At 34.9% G+C, this 20,567-nt stretch overlaps 1 protein-coding gene and 1 long non-coding RNA gene across 2 annotated transcripts; one reads left to right on the top strand and one right to left on the bottom strand.

The window, feature by feature from the left end:
• Window positions 1-5,588: 5,588 nt before the first annotated feature.
• LOC132630066 (uncharacterized) lies at window positions 5,589-8,335 on the bottom strand. The gene is made up of 2 exons (XR_009578476.1): window positions 7,721-8,335; window positions 5,589-6,093 (listed from the first exon to the last, which is right to left on the bottom strand). It is a non-coding gene; the product is annotated as an uncharacterized LOC132630066 (long non-coding RNA).
• Window positions 8,336-10,803: 2,468 nt separating this feature from the next.
• Window positions 10,804-19,873, top strand: LOC132630198 (disease resistance protein RPV1-like). Its single transcript, XM_060345778.1, has 7 exons — window positions 10,804-10,832; window positions 11,285-12,410; window positions 13,818-13,972; window positions 14,022-14,094; window positions 14,209-15,069; window positions 15,441-15,480; window positions 19,080-19,873. The coding sequence occupies exons 1-7, from the start codon at window positions 10,804-10,806 to the stop codon at window positions 19,871-19,873; spliced, it is 3,078 nt and encodes a 1,025-aa protein (XP_060201761.1).
• The last annotated feature ends 694 nt before the right edge of the window (window positions 19,874-20,567 follow it).

The raw sequence follows: 20,567 nt of genomic DNA, 5'->3' as shown, positions 1-20,567 counted from the left end.
TTAGATAGGGGGGTTTGGAGGACCCACATTAGGGTAGAAGGCTAGTAGATAGTCTCATTATCCTGTCTTATTAGTAGTCGCATTATCGTAGTATAATTTCCTGTGCTCTGATTTATGTTATTATCTGTTATTTCCTGTGCTTTGATTATTCTATGTTATCTGTGCCGCTTGCGTTACTTCATTTCCATATCGCTTTGAATCTCTTAACCTTATCTGACCTCTTTTTATGTTTTTTTATTGAGCCGAGGGTCTTTCGGAAACAGCCGTCCTACCCTGATAGGAGTAAGGTCTGCGTACACTCTACCCTCCCCAGACCCCACGTTGTGGGATTTCACTGGGTTGTTGTTGTATCTTAATTTTATTAATATATATATATATATATATATATATATATATATATATATATATATATAAACTAGTTTGTAATTAAGGGTTAAGGGTATTTTAGTAAAATTACATGTTACTATACAGTACCATACAGTCAAACCAAACAATAAAAATGTTGTTAAACCACAATAAACGACACACTCTATCCAAACGTTGTACTACCTCTGTCCCAATTTATGTGATACACTTTCTTTTTTAGTCTGTCCCAAAAAGAATGATACATTTCCTTATTTGGAAACAATTTAACTTTAAACTTTACGTTTTACGCTTTATGAGATGATCTATAACCACACAAATATCCTTGACTTATTTTAGACCACAAGATTCAAAAGTCTTCTTTATTTCTTAAATACCGTGCCCAGTCAAACTATATCACATAAATTGGGACTGAGGGAGTATTTATTAATATAGTACAATACTTAAGGAAAATACAATCCAATCTAGAACACATAGTTCTCCCAAGATCCGTATATTTGTTTCACTAGTCGACAGTATAATCACATGTATAAAACACGAACTATACTATAAAGTTCACAATCTAAGTCGTACCTGTTATAAAACATTGTTCCAATATTCGATGAAGATCGCTTTCGTTCTTCTTAGGAATCTAGTTCTTCACAGAAAAGAAGGAGTTTTTCTGTTTTTGGAATGAAGTAAGGAAACGTTTTGTTTACCAGAATTGAGAAATTCTTCCTGCAGGACTCCTTTTATGTTTCCTGAATAGGTACAATTATTCAGAAACTTTTTTCCAACAGTTGTGTCCTTTCCTTTTAACTTAAATTAAATATCTAACAAATATATACTTATTATTTATATAGATCTGGGTTGACCCACATGGGTGACCAAAATCTAGTTCCTTCAAATACAACACAATACCATACCATACCGTACATTGATAAACCAGCCCCAAACAGAGGCTACGGGGTCATTTGGTACGCTGACTAGTTTATCCCGGGATTATAATCCCCCTGGGACTAATTTATACCATCTAGGAGATGACATAAAATAATCCCAAGGTTAATGAGATAAGGTGAGATATTCCATCCTTAAGGTTGAGCTTCATTTTATACCCTATTTGATAGAAGGTATAAATTTATCCTCGTACAAAATTAATCCCACCTTGTACCGTGTACCAAATGACTCGTAAGGGTTAAGGCCTAAGAGGACAAAAATGTGAGGTCTAGAAGCCTTGAAGTGGCTCAGAAAGATCGAAAAGTTTTACTATGTGCCTCACATGCTAAGTCATACTTACGTGAGGCACTTCTTTACTTGACTAATGGACAATTTGGCTCCCACTCTCAAAGACTTCCTCTCCTCTCCCAAACTACTCTTTATCTTCTTCCTCTCCTCTCCCAAACTACTATTTATCTTCTTCCTACCATTCTCAATTAATATGCTCCTATTCTCTTCTACTACACTTTGCAGTTCATATGACCTACGAACTGGAACAACAATTTAAAGGCTATCTTCAACACAGTTTCATCCTCCTCTCCTTTTCCAATACCCCGACCTCCCCACCCCCCAAAAAAAAAATCCTCCACCAGTGCCCGAATGCACTAGAAAAAAGCAAAAACAACTGATTGATATTTCCTTCAATATTGGTGAATAAAATTTGGTGGAGAGTGTCCTGTTACATCTAGAAAAGAAAGGGGGAAATTCATTGTCATTATCATTTTCAATTCTTATAACTAAAATGTTTTCATAAAAGTATAAAACTTTTAGTGCGTGAGAACACAACCAACCCATGGATTCATACTTATGGCAAGTACAAATGATAGAATTGTCAAGCGAATTGAACTGGGCAGTTTCAATTTGCTCACTTTCACCTTTTAGAATTATATATTCAGTAGTAACCCCATTAGTTGCAACATTGATCACTTTTTGTTTGTCCCTTGCAAGAACTCATATTGAAAATCTTGTTTAAATTCTTCTTGTGTAAACACTAGTAGCATGCTTTAACATCCCACAATCCTCTATGGCAAGTTTAGGGTCCCCTCGAGATTTGTAATCCTCAGTTGCTTCAATATCACACATTTCAGTTGTTCGTTGCTCATAATGCTTTACAAACTCGGTTATACTCATTGTCTTGCATGACATTTCTGTGAAGACCCTATTTGTGCTCTCGCTTCTTTGAGTTGATTTAATGTCTGCTGAAAAAGTAGAACGACTAAATGCAGGACACCACTTTTCCTCAAAACATATAACTTTTGATTTTGAAGCCAAGTATTACTCGCACAATCCCAATCACTTATCATTTTTTGCCATACTAACTCAAATTCTGATTCCAAAGTGCACCTCCATAAGAGTTTATCAAAACAGTTCCGAAATCCTAATTTAAAGTAAAGTTGTGGTATGTTCTTTTGAGCATTCCTGTCAATGTGCCATTCACATAATCGATGACACGTATCAGGAAAAACCTTTTTAATGGCAAAAGCTATGGCTTGAGCTTGATCGGTGATTTTTTTTTTTTTGGGCTATTCCTCCCATTGCCTTCAAAAATGTTTGAAATAGCCAAATAAAAGAACCAATAGGTTCATCGCACAAGAATGCACATCCAAAGAAAACATTTTTCTAGTGGTTATTCACACCAACAAATGGAGCACAGATCATGTCATATCTATTAGTGCGATAAGTAGTGTCAAAAATCATCACATCCCCAAAACACTCATAGTGCAATCTAGATATACTATCTCTCCAAAGGAAGTTGAACGACCTGCCATCATCATCAACTTTAAAAGAGTAGAAGAAGTTAGAGTCCTCTGATTGTAAATGCACGAAATGATTTATCAAGTTTGAGCATCCCCACTACTAATCATGTTTCTCTTATGTGCTTGTATAAAGTTATGTGCATCTTGTTCAATAAATCCTGCATTTTTGATACCACCCGCTTCATTCTGAAGAAGTCGAACAACTTTTTTTGTACGAATTCCAACATCAACCATAGAACCAAGAATGTTTTTAGTAGCACTTGTAAGCTTGCGACCAGATTGTATGAAATGTCTCAAATTATCTTGTATCATGCGATGGTTATGCACATCACTGAACTCACATACTTCCCATATCTCATTTGTAATTTTGAATTTTATACCAGCCAAACAACCACATCTGTATTGTAATCTTTGTCGCTTCCTTTCTTGAAAAGGGGAGAGGTTATCAGATTTTCCTTCCAAGAACAAAGAAATAAACACCTTGTGATCTCCTTATTTTTGTTATAAGTCTTTGCTCCTTTTCGGATACCAAAACCTTTTGCCACGGCATATGAATTATAGGCATTGTATGCTTCTTTTTCAGAATGAAATTTCATACCAATCTCAAAGACAAAGTTCTTGTTAATGTTATAAACACTATGTGCTCTTGTGGAATATTCTTGATCGTTAACATTGGAATCTACAACAATAATATTTAGATTATAAGTATCGAAACTCAAGGAATAGGTAAAATATTAATAAAAACTAGTTAATATAGGACCTCCGTAGTTGAATTAAGATAATCTCATATAAGTGAAATATACTACCTTCTTGGGCAGGAGGCCCTTTGTCAACATGTGCATCCTCCATTTTGTTTTATTTGACCCACAATCTGCATAAGAAAAAATTATACATTAAAGACTACCTATTGCCAAAAGTTACTAGTATATAAAAATATCAATATACACTTTTTGTGATGTTATAAAGACTCCACTTAAAATATATTTGAATATGTGATTCTTCAGTAGTTTTGAATGTCATTTTTTTGGATCATTATTTGGAGTTGATCTTATTTCTATTTTATAGTAAGTAATGTTTTATATTGCTGGATCTTCCCAACAAGCTATGAAGGTCATGCATGACAATAATGAATGACTTACAAAGGTGCTCCACATTAGTGAGCATTAAATGATTTTGCACAAAAATAAGCAACATTTTGCTTCCAAGTTGTGTATAAAATATTTTATCCTGATGGTATATATGTACCAAAATAAGGTTAAGCTCTTCATTTTCTTATTTGAAAATTTGGCAACAGAATGTGATTGTACAAATACAATTTATTTGAAGAGAAAAAAAGAGAAGAAATAAGTTCATAGATGTATACATTTAGAAGAGAGTTTCCTGTAACTTTATTTGACTTTTGGATATCTCTTTGTGAGTGCACTGCTCAACAATGGTGTATTTTTCTTTGGAGAAAATTTACTTTACTTGATTTACATGTGATCTGCAAAGATCCAAATAAAAGGAGGGAAAGTGGTGTTATACCCCATTTAAACGGGTTAACGTAGGAGTACAACATATTGGTGATTCCTGTTTTGTTTATTTTAAGGAGTCGCCACCTAATTAATTTTAAAGGCGAATTAGGACACCTAATTATTAACTAAGGTAAAATTAAACTAAACCTCCATTAATGGTCTGCTTAATTAGCGTGATTCTAGGTAAGGGTTATAAATTATCCTAAAGGGAAGGGTTAGGCATCCTTTAGAATCCGTTAACTACGGTTAACCGATCAAACTTAGGTTAATTAATTAAGGCTAAAGATGCAAAATATGACATTTAAATTTTAAGAAAATGGTTTGTAAATGTTGCTAAGGTTTTAAAGGAAAATATAATAAGACTATTTAAAATAATACTTATAAATGTTGTTAAGGCTTTAAATAGAAATATAATAATGCTATTTAAAAATATGATTTTGGTAGAAGAACATAATGATTTGTATAAAAGAAGACTTTAAATGCTATTTAAAATAAGATTTATAAATGTTGTTAAGGCTTTCAATGAAAATATAATAATATCATTTAAAATAGGATTTGCAGGAAATATAATAAGTTGCATATAAGAAAATGCGGGCTTGTACAGCATTTTTGTAAATATTTGAAATAACTCTAATGGCGAGGTATTAATTTTAACAAACTAAAAATATGTTGAATATACAAATAAGATAGATAAATGGCTAATGCAAAAAATAACTTTACAAACAAACCTTCCTTGATTGATTTAGGCACTTAGCAAAAATGAAGGCTTCGAAAACATTGAAAACTGATTTTCTTCCAAAATATGCATTAAAATACTTCTATGGTTATATAGAAATAATGTCCCTTTAAAAAAAAAATATATACTAAGAACACTTCGTAAGATGAATTAAAAAAAGAATACATTTTATTATCTCAAATTACCATCCGTTTTTCCTTTTTTTTTTTTTATAGATATACTAAAACATTTCGCGAAATGAACTAAATAAAAAAGAAAGATTTCCATTATTATGTAACTAACGTCCCAATTAACCCCCACTAAATTAATTATTCTAAAGTAGTTAAATAATCGTCTACAAACATAATTAAATAAACACCTATACGATATGCTAAAAACGCAGCAGCCTCTCTCAATCATTTTTTAGCCGAATTTTGTGGACTAGGAACACGGAATGGAGCAATGGGATTGTTTGATCTCGCGGTGGAATCGAGTCGCATTTGAGACTCCTCGCAATCCCGGATGTCATGCAAAAGAAAAGAAAAAGAAAAGAATTAGAAAAATGATATAATTTTATAGTGTGCAAGAAAGAGAAACTTAAAGAAGTAAGGAAGCAAACCTGAACCAGTAGGCCCAAAAATAAAATGGCAGTTTCAGTTTTCAGGACAGGACAAGCTATATGTTCTACGGTTATAACATGTCACAGATTATGAGCCCAACCGAAAGCTAAGGTACGTATGTTTGAAATTTAACCACATGAATTCCAACTCTGCATTAAAGAAATACGGTTTAATAACCATACGCTATCAAATTTCAGAAACCCAATATAAAGACATTGTCTTTCACCATGGGGTTAATAAGTTGGCAAAAGGTTACGACTTATTAGGATCTCAACAGCCATTCTACTGGAGAATTATACAGCCAATTATAATGCATCCGGCAGCCAAAGCCAGAGAAGTCTAGGCCAAAACTTTACAAAATGGCCGAACACTTAATAGCCAAATTTTAACACTACATTGCTTGAAACGAATTTGTCGTAACACATGATTTATAAAATAGGGCAGCGATTAAACATATGATCTAACAAAAGCAATGTACATACAATGATGATTTAAATCGATGCTCAACTAAGGTCACACCGGATATTTATTTTTCATAATGCTTAAATATAAAAGAAATTAAAATGAAAATAACAGTACATCCATGGCATACATGAGGAATCCAAATAGGGGACAGCAAGACTAGGCAACACAGTGGATCTAACTCTACCATCTCATCTTTCTATTTCAGCAATTCGCATACTTGAAATACTAACCACTGAAGCAAATTCTACACTTAGCAAGGGCTATGGACTTCGGAAATCCAGAACAAATCAGACTTGTATTGGTGCGACATGCCACACGAACATAAAATTCATACATAATCCAAGGATTCCAAACAGAGGCAGGAACACTACTGAACTGGTGAATTCATGATCTTTTCATACCAGTCATTCAATAACTTCTCACACACAAATGTAATCAGCAGTTAAACTTGACAATTGCTAACGTTTAACAAATTAAATAAATTGATGTGATACCTATCAATAAGTTATGAATCAAACCATTTGAGATTACATTTTTAAAAGATGAATAGACCTTTCATGCAATCAAGATCAACAATCACTTAAAGAGGACTGAACTGGAAATATGCTTTTAGGAACTTAAGGGATTTGGGAGTGGGATTGCCAATTAGAATACTTTCCACATTGCTCATTTCAGTATCTTAAGCAGTACACATATCAAAACCATTTGGGAATTTCAACAGAGAACTAAATTACTCACATGGACATTTCAGCCTACATGAATCTTGCTTTAGCTACAGGGTTCAACATGCAACGAATTTTAAACTTCCCAAAGCCAAACACCACTTTGAAATACTATTTCTGTTGGATAACATACTAGCTTATATATGCTTGAAATGAGTTTATGCTACCAAATACCACACAGCCATTTACAACATCCTACAGAGATCTGGTAAGCTATCAAACATGCTACATAAGTATTTTAACATTTCTGACCAAACAAGATATCCTAGTTAGCGTAATATAATCATACTAATCGTTTACACAAGTAGACAAATTTCTAATGGAGAGTATCCTCAGGCAAGAGTAGAAACAAACATGCTCTTTTATACTTTACATGAACTCACACACATTAACATATGTAATTGTATAAACCGAACTAACTCAACAACTAAACCATTACACAAACTGATTAAGTCCAGATTAATACCAACATATAAACAGACTTATCCATTGAGCTAAACCAACCTAACTAATCGGCATGTTTTAAACTAAACACTAATTAAAGAAACATAGATAAAGCAGAAAGTAAAAAAGAGGAAGGGAGAATTACCTTCTTCGGGTGCAGCGAAGTGGGGTTCGAGCCTCCGATATACCCTCGAACACTTCAAATCTCTGAGTTTGCATAGACTCAGATGCGAAACAGTAACAGGAGCAAAAATGAGAATCAAACAAATGATTCGACGCTTCCGATATCAAGAAAGTAGTGAATTAATATTTTTAGGGGAAAATTGAGGCGGTTCCAAAGAATCGTTTTTTGAGAATTTCGGCGGCTCCCCTCCCACTCCCTAATGACTTACAAAAGCCGACTATTTATTGGAAAAACATTTAGGTTTTGCTGGGTCCCAATTTTGGGCGGGATTTTCGTCTAGGGTTTTAAAAAATGAGTCAAAATAGATCCGTTCAAGAACTGAATATCGAAAGTATTTTTGGACAGATCGTAATGTGTTTTGACTTGGGTATTTCATGAAAATGGCTCGACCCTCTGGTCTTTGAAGATTAACATCTGTCTCGAAGAAAGAATGGGAAAGCCCTTTCCCTGTCAACAGCAGAACAACGCAGGTGAGCAGAAGGAAGGACGAGTTTTGTGCGAAAATAGGCTAGACAGACTGTTCAAATGGCGAGGAAGAGAGAGCGAAGGGAGGAGAGAGAGAGAGAGAGAGAGAGAGAGAGGAGAGAGAGAGGGCGTGCAGCGGATGGGATGATAAAAACCCTAATGGTTCATTTGTTTTAACGATTCGGGTCGGGTAGGACCATGGGTAGTGGACCGGGTATTGGGTTAAAATAATGGGCTGGACGGATTAAAATGGGCTGGTCGTTAACGGGGTAATGGGCCGGTTGCTGAATAAAAATGTGGGCTGATTTCATATAAATTAGGTTTTAACCCAAGTAATTTGGGATTGATTATGGACTTCTAAATTTAAATAAAAGACTCATTTTAATTAACTATATGCTAACGTGTGTTAAAATATTATCTGATATAAAAGTATGTATTTATTAGTAATCAGATAAAAATAAAATTATATGACGTCGTAATAGCCGTGCAATAATATTTTGAAAGTTAACAGTAAATAAATGCTATTATTTAGTTGTTCGGAAATAAATGCGATGCGTGTGCATAATGCGGTAAAAATGCTGAAACGGTTATAATGCAAATTATGATAATACTGGTAATAATAATAATAACAACAACAACAACAACAACAACAACAACAACAACAACAACAATAATAATAATAATAATAATAATAATAATAATAATAATAATAATAATAATGATAAGGATAAGTAACAAAATAATAACAGCTAGTGACTGCAATAGAATAATGAAACGCCGGTATTAATAAAAGCTAATAATTATAGTAAAATATTAACAATTATTTTTTAGAGTTGCCAAAAATATTAAAAGCGTAAATAGATATTTTGAAGGAGAGGCGGGACAAAATTGAGTGTCACCCTCTATTTCTATTGTACGTACATTATGCCGTGTTTTCTTGTCTTTTGGTTCCGTTTGTCATTTGTAAAAGTAGAGAAAGGGCCCACAAATAGCACCAATAATGTTTCATGACCGCAAGAAAAATAGAAAAAAATAGCACTAAGGAGTAAGGATTAAAGGGGTAACAGAAATGGAACCCAATTGCTATTATTTTTTAATAAAAAATTACTCTCACATGCCAAGTAATATTTTTGTCTCACCCACCATAAAACTTTTCAGAAAGATCAGGTCTAACATTGAAATCTACAACAATAATATTTAGATTATAAGTATCAAAACTCAAGGAATAGGTAAAATATTAATAAAAACTAGTTAATATAGGACCTCCTTACTTGAATTGAGATAATCTCATATAAGTGAAATATACTACCTTCTTGGGCAGGAGGCCCTTTGTCAACATGTGCATCCTCCATTTTTTTTAATTTGACCCACAATCTGCATAAGAAAAAATTATACATTAAAGACTACCTATTGCCAAAAGTTACTAGTATATGAAAATATCAATATACACTTTTTGTGATGTTATAAGGACTCTACTTAAAATATATTTGAATATGTGATTCTTCAGTAATTTTGAATGTCATTTTTTTGAAGTTGATCTTATTTCTATTTTATAATAAGTAATGTTTTATATTGCACGATCTTCCCAACAAGCTATGAAGGTCATGCATGACAATAATGAATGATATACAAAGGTGCTCCACATTAGTGAGCATTAAATGATTTTGCACAAAAATAAGCAACATTTTGCTTCCAAGTTGTGTATAAAATATTTTATCCTGATGGTATATATGTACCAAAATAAGGTTAAGCTCTTCATTTTCTTATTTGAAAATTTGGCAACAGAATGTGAGTGTACAAATACAATTTATTTGAAGAGAAAAAAAGAGAAGAAATAAGTTCATAGATGTATACATTTAGAAGAGAATTTCTTGTAACTTTACTTGACTTTTGGGTATCTCTTTGAGAGTACACTGCTCAACAATGATGTATTTTTTTTAAATGAAATTTACTTTACTTGATGTAAATGTGATCCGCCGATATCCAAATAAAAGGAGGGAAAGTGGTACCTTGTTCCCTCCATTTCTATTGTACGTACGCTGCAGCTCAATTGGTGAAAGGCGATTCCCTTTGGGGAATGTAAAGGAGCCAGAGGTTCCGCGTTCGACCCCCCGTAGCGCTGCAGCGTGATGAGGGTTGGGGCGAAGGCCTTGGGCGGACGGGCTGTACCCTGGCATAGACAATACCTTGAGTAGTGGGACCCAAAGGGGATCGTCACAATATCTAACAAAAATAGTTTCTAGAATGTCTGGTTAATCTGTAAACTTCGGAAGAACTACCAAATTCTGAGTCTATTTAGAAAATTTTTGTCGGCACCCTCCTTCGCCAGTAGATGAACAACTTGATTTTGCTCCCTATATATGTGGTTGATTGCTGGATTTTCCAGTTAACTACATCAAAGACGTGCATTCATAGATTAATGCACAATAAGTTTGGTGTCCATTTTGTAGCATATTAATTATCTAAGAGTAATCACTACTAGAAAAAGAAGTTTTTCCCACTACATTTAGTGGAAAATTGTGCTATGAAACACAATTTTTCCACCTCATTCCCACTGAACCATCTCGTTGGGAAAACAAATGGTGGGAAACAGGTTCCCATTAAAATGGTGAGAAACTTCCTAATTTTTCCGTGTGAAAATACTGCGTTTTCCCACTGACATTCAGTGAGAAATAGCCACTGAATATTTTTCAGTGGAAAATCAGTGGGAAAATAGAGATTTTTTAGTAGTGACTTAGACACTATTAAGTTGGGAGTAAGGTTATGTTGCACAACAATCTTTAACCCCCTGCACAACGCACACTGGTTATGCTGTTTCCGATTACTTGCTCAAACTTGACTTTTAACTTTTCTATACTGATAGTTTACAAGAAATTTTTTACACTATTCAGTAACCTAAAGTAAAACAACAGATAGCCTATAATAAGTAGAATAAGTGACTTACAAAAAAGTGTCGGACAATCTAGTAGATATACAGTATAAGATAAATTTCTATCTAATATACCTTCCTCTCATCTTGGTTAGATTTTAGACTAATTCGTCTTGGGTTTGACTTTTCAGGCATGAAGCAAAATTCAACAAGAAATTAGTAGGAGAGGTCTTAGAATTAGTAAATCCCACATGCATGCACCTCCCAGAACTCGTAATTGGGCCTAATTCTCATGCTGCGGAAGTGGTTTCTCTATGCGACTTCTACTCATCAGCTGGTGTCTGCATGTTGGGGATCTATGGGATGGCTGGCATTGGCAAAACAACCGTTGCCAAAGCCGTGTACAATCGATTCCAAGCCGTGTACAATCGATTCCACAGGAGGTATGAAGGTTTCTCCTTTGTGGCTCGTGTAAGAGAGCGCTCGGAGAATAACATGCTTCACAAGTTACAGGAACAACTTCTTTCAGAGGTTTTAAGAAAAGAGAACTTTGAAGTCCATTATAATGTTGATAAGAGAAAATGCCTAATCAAAGAAAGACTTGGTCAGAAGAAGGTCTTCATTGTTCTTGATGATGTCGATGACATGAGCCAGATAAAAGCATTGGCGGAAAAGCGAAGCTGGTTCGGTTCGGGGAGCACAATAATTATTACAACCAGAAGCGAGCATTTGCTAGATGATGTTGGAGTAGACTATAAGTACAAGGTAACAAGGTTGGATGATTTCTCTTCCAGGCGACTCTTTTGCTTTCATGCTTTCAAAGATTCTACTGTACCCGAAAATTTGGATCATGAGTTGGTGAAAGACATAGCACGTCTTGGTGGAGGGGTTCCTTTGTCACTCGAAGTTCTGGGCTCTCTTTTGCATAAAAAGGATGATCAAATATGGAGAAGTACCTTTGAAAGCTTGAAAAATCTTTTTCATCATAATAGCGTTCACAAAGCACTCAAAATAAGCTACGACTCACTTGATGAGAACTCTAAGGAGATTTTCCTTGACATTGCGTGCTTTTTTATTGGAGTCCAAGAAGATTATGCTAGTCTTGTATTGACCGGCTGTGGTCGCTCTTTCGGCTTGGGAAAAGGAATTTTGACTGGAAGATGTTTACTCAAAATTGAACAGAATTATTTGTGGATGCACGATTTAGTTCGAGATATGGCCAAAGAAATTGTTCGTCAAGAGTCACTTAAAGAACCTCATAAGCGCTCTAGATTGTGGTTTCATGAAGATGTTCGTTATGTGCTAGAAAAGAACAAGGTAACAAAAATACCACTCTCCCCTTTCACTCTCTCTTGCATTTGTTTGTCGGCCTGGAGCATAGAACATGTGCCATGCATATATTGATATTTTCTCCATTTCAACTTATATAGTGGTGTTTGACTGTGCAAGAGAAACTTAAGAAACAATGATTTTTGAGGTTTGTGGTCTTAAACATTTCATAACAGTTCTGTGGCTATGAAATCATTCTGATAAGGGTAAAATGAAAAATTTAAAGTTAAAAGAGTAGCATTCTTATTTGTAGGGGTGTACATGGACCGGGTTGGTTCGGATTTTTTAAAGACCAAACCAAACCAATTGCATCGGGTTTTTTAATCTATACACCAAACCAAACCAACAAAAGTCGGGTTTGTCAACCTCGGGTTTTCTCGGTTTTTTCGGGTTGCTCGGGTTTTTCGGGTTTTTTCCGGTAAAGTCTTCATACAAAACATATAATTTGTACTTCAAATATTTCTTTAGTCCTAGTAAGATACGACTATCTAATTAAGATATTTATTAAGAAAATAACACAAAACGTGATGAGATATGACATTGTACTAAAATATTCAACGAAAAATATTAATGAAATTGCATAAAATAAAATTGTCATAATCTAAAAGTACTAAGTCATGCTACAATAAATACAACTAATTTATAAGGCATGTAGAAAATGATCATAATCTTAAAGTACTAAGTCATGCTAAAATAAGTACGGCTAATAAGTATTAATTACATGACTAGATATTAAAGAAAAAAATAAAATTAAGTTATGTATTTTCACTTTCTAAACTAATATAAAACTAAAGAATAAATATCAAAATTATTATCATTCTAGTGTTAGATATGAATTTCTTTTGTTAGCATTAGTATTGATTTGATTTTTGTTGAGTTTTATTTGAGTTACTAATATTATTGAGCTATAAAACTTATTAAACCATTCAAAATTCTAATTCCAAGCTTGAAATAATATGTTAAAAGACAAAAAACTATGAAAAGTTAAAGAAACATTTATAAATTACATTATAAATAAATATAACTATGTATAAAATATGTTTGAAATTTTATCAATGTAATGTCGGGTTGGTTTGATTCGGTTTGACTTTTTTTAGCTAAAACCAAACCAAACCAATAGTGTTCGGGTTTTTCTTTTTAAAACCAAACCAAATCAAACCAAACCACTAGTCGGGTTTTTTTCTCGGTTTGGTTCGGATTATCGGTTTGGTGCGGTTTGTCGGTTTGCTTTGTACACCCCTACTTATTTGGAACAAAAAAAAGAGTATCACATAGAATGAAACAAATGGATTAGTGCATTATTTTTTAAGCATTTTGAATAGTAAAATAAATATACAAACAAATCACTGAATATATAGAAGAGTACCCACATATCCTGCACTGTAATGATGACAGGGTAGTGATCAGATAGAAGGCATCAGCGTCATCCATCCCAAAGTCAAAGATATAATTGTGGACACAGAGGCCTTTTCAAGAATGGATAGGCTGAAAATACTTCAAGCAAAAGGAATGAATCTTACTGGAAGCTTCAAAAATGTGTTCGAGGATCTGTGATGGCTTAGCTGGCAGAATTTCCCTTAAATGTTTACCTACTGATAGTCACCTAAGCAAGCTTGTGGCTCTGGACATGCGATATAGCAACATCACGGAAGCCTGGCAATCCAACATCAGGGTTTACTTGCTAAAAAACTTGTTCTTTCTAAGTTTTTCAAGGTTAAGATATAATATGATTATAGATTAAGCTAACTCTAGCTACTTATGAACGTTTGTTGTTTCTATGAATCAGTCCCTGGAAAGCTTGAAACATCTAAATCTCAGTCATTGTCAACGACCAAAGCGAACTCCCGACTTTTCTAGTGCGATAAGTCTTGAGACACTATTGTTTACAGGTTGCTCCGAGTTGGTTGAGGTTGATTCATCAATAGGAAAATTGGTGAAACTTGTTCGCTTAAATCTGAAAGACTGCATCAGCCTCATGTATATACCAAGCAGCATTTGCAAGCTAAAATCACTTCAACATTTAAATATGTCTGGCTGCTCAGGTCTACAACAGCTGCCTGCTGATTTCGGACGTTTGACAAACCTAAGAAGCTTATCGTTACAAGGATGCAACAGAAGTTTAAAGGCTCAATCTTGGCGGACTTCTATATTATCTTATGTACCATGGGCAGGAAGTAGTTCATCATGTCCAGTGAGGTTGTTGCCACACTCGATTTCCAATTTATGTCACTTGACGGAGCTCAATCTCAAAGATTGTAGGCTTTCAGAAGCAGATATTCCAACCAATCTTGGGAGTTTAACCTCATTGAAATCCCTGGATTTAGGAGGAAATGAGTTTTACAGTCTCCCATCATCCCTCTTTTGCGACCTATCTAAGCTACGTAGTCTTGTCCTGGATAATTGCAAGAATCTTCAAATGCTCTCACTACTTCCTCCTAATCTGCTAGAGCTCCATGCAACTGATTGCTCATCCATTGAAAGCCTAGATATGTCAAACTACAAGATATTGCCCGAGCTCTATGTATCTAATTGCGACAGATTGTCCGAGATTAAGGGCATGGAAACTATCCAAAATGTTGAATATGTTTGCATGGAGAGCAGTAATAAGGTGGCAAGCCGTTTCTGCAGTGAAAGTTTCTTCCAGCTGGTAAGTTCCTCTATATATTCCTCTCTTCACTTTTGTACTACTCGCTTCATCCCAAAATACTTGTCATGTTTCGCTTGTTGAGAGTCAAACTACATGAACTTTGACCAAGACTTCAAGATATGTTTTTTTACTATATTGACATGAGAAGTATTTCAACTTACAGTACTCTTTTCGTATAATTTTTTAATATCTAAATTTTAATTTTAAAATTTTGAATTAATCTAATCAAATTTAGCTCCGAATATTAGTGAAATTGACTACCGAAAAGATAAATATGACAACTATTTTGGGATAGTGGGAGTACTCCATTAGTTGGAATTAGGACATTTTAAGCTTTATTTTATGAACGCGTTCTCTGTGTATTACCGCAGACTGGAGAATGTGATGAAGATCTTCCTTCTGCGAGCTGCTGTCACGACCCGACTAGGGGCCGTGACGAGTACCCGATACTTGTACCGAGCACCCCTTATCTATCGTATTACCTGTATCTCTTAGCAAGCCGTGTAAACCGAGCCATTTTTTTCCTTGAACATAAACTAATAAACTCCGTTATTACCTTGTACAACAATATTAACATGCCAAAACACTATACATATATCTGTACCTGACTGACTGTACGTATCTGTCTACGAGCCTCTAGACATAATACACTTATACATAGAAAGGGCCGGGGTGCTACCAAGCCCGAATGTATATGCATAAAATAGTACCGCTGGAGTGAGGCTCCGGAACAACTGGAGCGCTGTCAAGTACGACTGGTAGAGCTTCTAAGGATCACGTCCACCTGTCTGCTGACTTGCGCGGCATGAAACGCAGCGTCCACAAGAAGGGACGTCAGTACGAATAGTGTACCGAGTATGTAAGGCATGGAAGACAATGCAAGCAATAACATAGAGTGCGATTAATAATATCATGGAGTCACAGGACATATAACGAGGCAAGAAAGTAACCTGTACATAGGAAGGCCCCTTTTTGGGCGGCTATCATGCATGGCTTGTCTTTCCCTTTTAAAAACGTTTCCCCTCCATGAACGTAGAAAATAGAACTTATATTATGTCGTATCTTGTCGTATCGTGTCCTATCGTATCCTATCGTGGCATATCAGGTCGTATCCTATCGTGTCTTATCATGGCATATTATATCGTGTAATGTCATGTCTTACTACAGCATGTCGTATCGTGTTATATCATGTCAATGTCATAGTATAGTGTGTCATAGTGTATCATGCCATAGCGTAACTTGTCATATCATAGCATAGCTTATCATATCATAGCATAGCTTGTCGTAGCGTATCATATCATGGCATAGCGTATCATAGCGTATCATATCATAGCTTAGCTTTCCGTTGAAAATCTTTTCTTGTTCATATATATATAAAAATAGAACATGTCATATTGCCGAGGCGTCGGCAGCCGATCCATTTAGCCATAAATACACATCCCGCGTCCGGGACGATATCATGTCATGTAATGCCAACTGATCAGGTGGATATGCGTGTATAACGCTCTGCCCTTATTCCCATCTTCCCCGTATACATATGCATACATCATGTACATATATCAGCGTCTATAGCGCTCTGAATCTTTTATCATATACATATACTGGTATCATGTACGTATATCAGCGACTATAGTGCTCTGGATCTTTTATCATATACATATACGTGTATCATATACATATATCAGCGTCTATAGCGCTCTGGATCTTTCATCGTATACATATACGTATATCATGTACATATTTTATAAGCATATATATATATATATCTTATATACATATACATGTCTTATATACTTTTACATATCTTATATACATATACATATTTTATATACATATACATATTTCCATTAGAATGGTACAGTACTTATCGTTTGATAATCGGAACGAGGATCAAAAGTTTCCTTTGGATTCTACTCCCAAAATAAGTCAAACGGAGCAATAGGGAAAATCCGGGGACAATGGGCCCACCTCGGGTCAAATGAGGCGGCGTACCAAATTTACGTACATTATATTTCATGACGTCACTTGTGAGGGTTTTAAGGTAGTCAGGTCATATTTATGCCAGTTCTAGATGTTTAGGAAGTTTCTCCAATATTTTACACAATTTCTAATTCAATTCTACTGAATGAAAAAGGGGAAACTTTAAGTGCGGATTTCGGGAAATAGAGTTGTCCCCGAGGCTCGTACCCAACTTATTACGTTTAAGACATGCCATAGAAGGAAAGGTGAAGCCTTACATACCTTTTCCGCTTCATACACGTCTCCAAAATCAAGTTTCAAGTTCGCCAAAATCTACAATTTGGTCACAATTACCAAATGTTAATTGTAAGGCTTTAAGATTTCAATCTTAACCAATACTTGTCTACAAAAATTTGGGCAGCATCTCCCCTATAAATACACCATCCCCAAAATTCAACTTAGCCAATTTTTAATCAACAACAATCCGGGAATTCAACCCGGCCAAACTATCAACACAATGACAACAACCATGACTACAAAACACAATATAACACAACTAGTCTTCTTTCCAACATAATGCAATAGCTTTCATTCCAACTTCACATTTCCAAACCAATCTCAATGTTTTTTACATTCATTACTAATCAAGATCATTACAATATAATTCGGAAGCATTTCATATCGTTTCTACCAAATATTCACAAGATATACAAAATATACAAACTTTCCACCAAAACCATAATCCATCCAAAACTTCTAATCTTCAATCTACATATTCATAACATATTTCCATCTTCCAATTTCATCAACCATAATCATAATTTGCACCTTAATAATTTCATTTTCATAATTACATAAATCTACCATAAAATCACAAAACTTCTCATAACCACTTAACAACCAATCTTTCATGTCAATATGGACTATTATCCTTCCAAATTCACCAACTAACATAATAATTCACATTTAAAACTCCACTTCTATAATTACATAAAAACTTCATTAAAATCACATAATTTCCTATAACTATTTCCAATAATTTTCCATGCCAACTTGAACCATTTTCTTCCATTTCCAATATAAATTTCACCATAACCACAACTAGAATACAACATAAAATTCAACTCATATTATTTATACAACAATATACATATATGTCCACTTACATATATGCACACCCACTTTGTAAACTTTCATATTTCCATAAATTCTACTCATTTCTACATACTACAACATAAACCAACCTTCATAACATAATAAAAAGGGATTAATTCTTACCTTTTTCTACAATCTTTTTCACTTGACTAAGTTGTCAACTTGAAGAAACAAGTGCTCTTTCTTCCAAAATAATTACATCAAGTTGTAAAGGACCCTTGAATTAGTAGGAATACCACAAGAAAATAATTTTTGGGAGAAGATTTTAAGGGGTGAATTTTCTTGGGTCATGGCCGTATATGGCCTTCTAATTTGCTCTTCTTGTTGCTTTGTTTTTCTCTTCTATGTTTCAAGAACTTTCTAATGGATAAATGACCCTTATATTCATTTTAGCACATGGGAAATATTAGAATCATGGTTTGGGCCTTAGGCTTGGCCGGCCACCCTTCTCTCTTTGGGCCTTAATTCGTTTTTATTTTTTTTGGGCCAACTCGGTTGATCCCGAGTTGGGCCTAGCCCACTGACCTTTCGACCTTAAAACGTCCATATCTCCTTGCACCGATGTCACCTGGGAACCCACGACCTATGGTTGGAAAGCTAATTCAATTATCTACAACTTATATTTCTTGGTATTTTCCAAATTCCAAACTTATAATACCGTTGTTGCCCCTAAAAGTCAGATCACCTGAAAACGTTTTCTTAAAAATATTCGTTTGGAGGACTTCCACTTTGATTTGGCCCAAGGGTCCTTCTTGAGTTGTGTTTAACTTCACATATGTGATTCATATGACTTTTCAGATGTCCAAAAAAAATCTTGATGTGTGGGCCCCACCTCAGCTTACAAATAATCCGACGTAAAAAAAATACGGGATATAACAGCTGCTTCTTCATTGCAGGTAGCAAGGTTCCAGAATGGTTCAGCAACCGAGACGATGGACCTAAGATTACCATAACTATGCCATCAAACATAGAACATAAATTCCAGGGAATGATCCTTTGGTGTGTCTACAGTAGTATAGACTGGGGAAGTTTTGAATATGGTCCTGTCTTAGAGATCAGTGATCAAACAAATGGGATTACATGGGTCCTCTGCTTCCCAACTATTACTGTGAACCATAACAAACGTTCCTGGGTAAGCTTTGTGCCAAGACATTACTTTCGTCCTGCTTTGAAAGGCGCAGAAACAATAACATTTTCTTTCAGTATCAGAGAGCAAGGATTCATAGGGTTACAAGTGATAAAATGTGGCGTTCATCCAGCCTATGCTGCTGCAGGAAGAGAATTGCCAAAAATTGAGGCTCGAGATCCTCGGAGTAATTTTGAGGAAAGGAGGATCATACCCTTGTGGAGACCATCATACATTGTTGATGTAGGCCAAGTTATGACATATATTCTTAATAATGGTACTGATGGCAAGCATATCCAGAAAGTCATATTCAATGGGCTTCGTGTAATTTCAAAAGATGGTGATGGACTTACTTGTTCCTTTCACGACATCATTGGCACACCTTACCATGTAGATCAAGAAAACTTCCGTCAGATTTTGCAGGAAGCTTATGACCAAAGTCGAGTGCAGAACACTACTGATTGGAGGGATTTATTTTGCAGTGTAGTAGTCGACCAAAAGAACAGGTTAAGTTTGGAAGATGGCTGTTGGAACACTTACAATACTAAAGTTGTAATTATTTGATCATTTTCGCAAGTTGTACATCCTTATGTATATTCTACCCTCCCCATACCCCACTTATGGGGTTACACTGGGTATAATGTTGTTGTTTTCGCGATTTGTAAGGCATCTAAGTGATTATATCTACATTTCAATTTGCCAAGTGCAACCCTATGTATGTTGAATAATGAACCTTATATTGGAAGAAGAAAAATATTTTGATTTGGCATGAGTTAGTTCATGAATTAGAAACTTATTGTATTACTCTTAGAATGCATCTATTTTTTTGTTCTTGAGCTAGGGAAGTCAGAAAGTTTAGAATTAAATTATGAAACATGTACAAGTCTAGGTACATGTTAGAAGAATTCTTATAGATACTTAGGCGTTATAGTCATTTTATGAAGCAAGTAAAGAAGAAGCATTTTCTCCACTAGTTTTCAAAGAGAATACTCCCCCCAAAATTTATAACATTTTGTATTAGAGCCGAATTTCTTGAGGGACTTGCGAGAACTGGTAAATGTTGGAGGAGAAGAAATCTTCTTGAAAGAGAATTAAAAATCATGTCTTCATGTATTTAGAGGAGAGAACTACCACATGTGGGTTGTGAAAATGAGAGCTTTTCTCTAGGTTGCAGATTTCTAGGAGGTAATCGAGTCAGAAAGAATCCTACTTGAGTTGCCTGAGGATCCAACCGTTGTTCAGCTTCAGAATTTCAAAG

The sequence above is a fragment of the Lycium barbarum genome, chromosome 3, assembly GCF_019175385.1.
Source record: "Lycium barbarum isolate Lr01 chromosome 3, ASM1917538v2, whole genome shotgun sequence".
Classification (NCBI taxonomy): Eukaryota; Viridiplantae; Streptophyta; class Magnoliopsida; order Solanales; family Solanaceae; genus Lycium; species Lycium barbarum.
The sequence above is the reverse complement of the archived record's forward strand: the minus strand, read 5'-3'. Positions and strand labels throughout refer to the sequence as shown.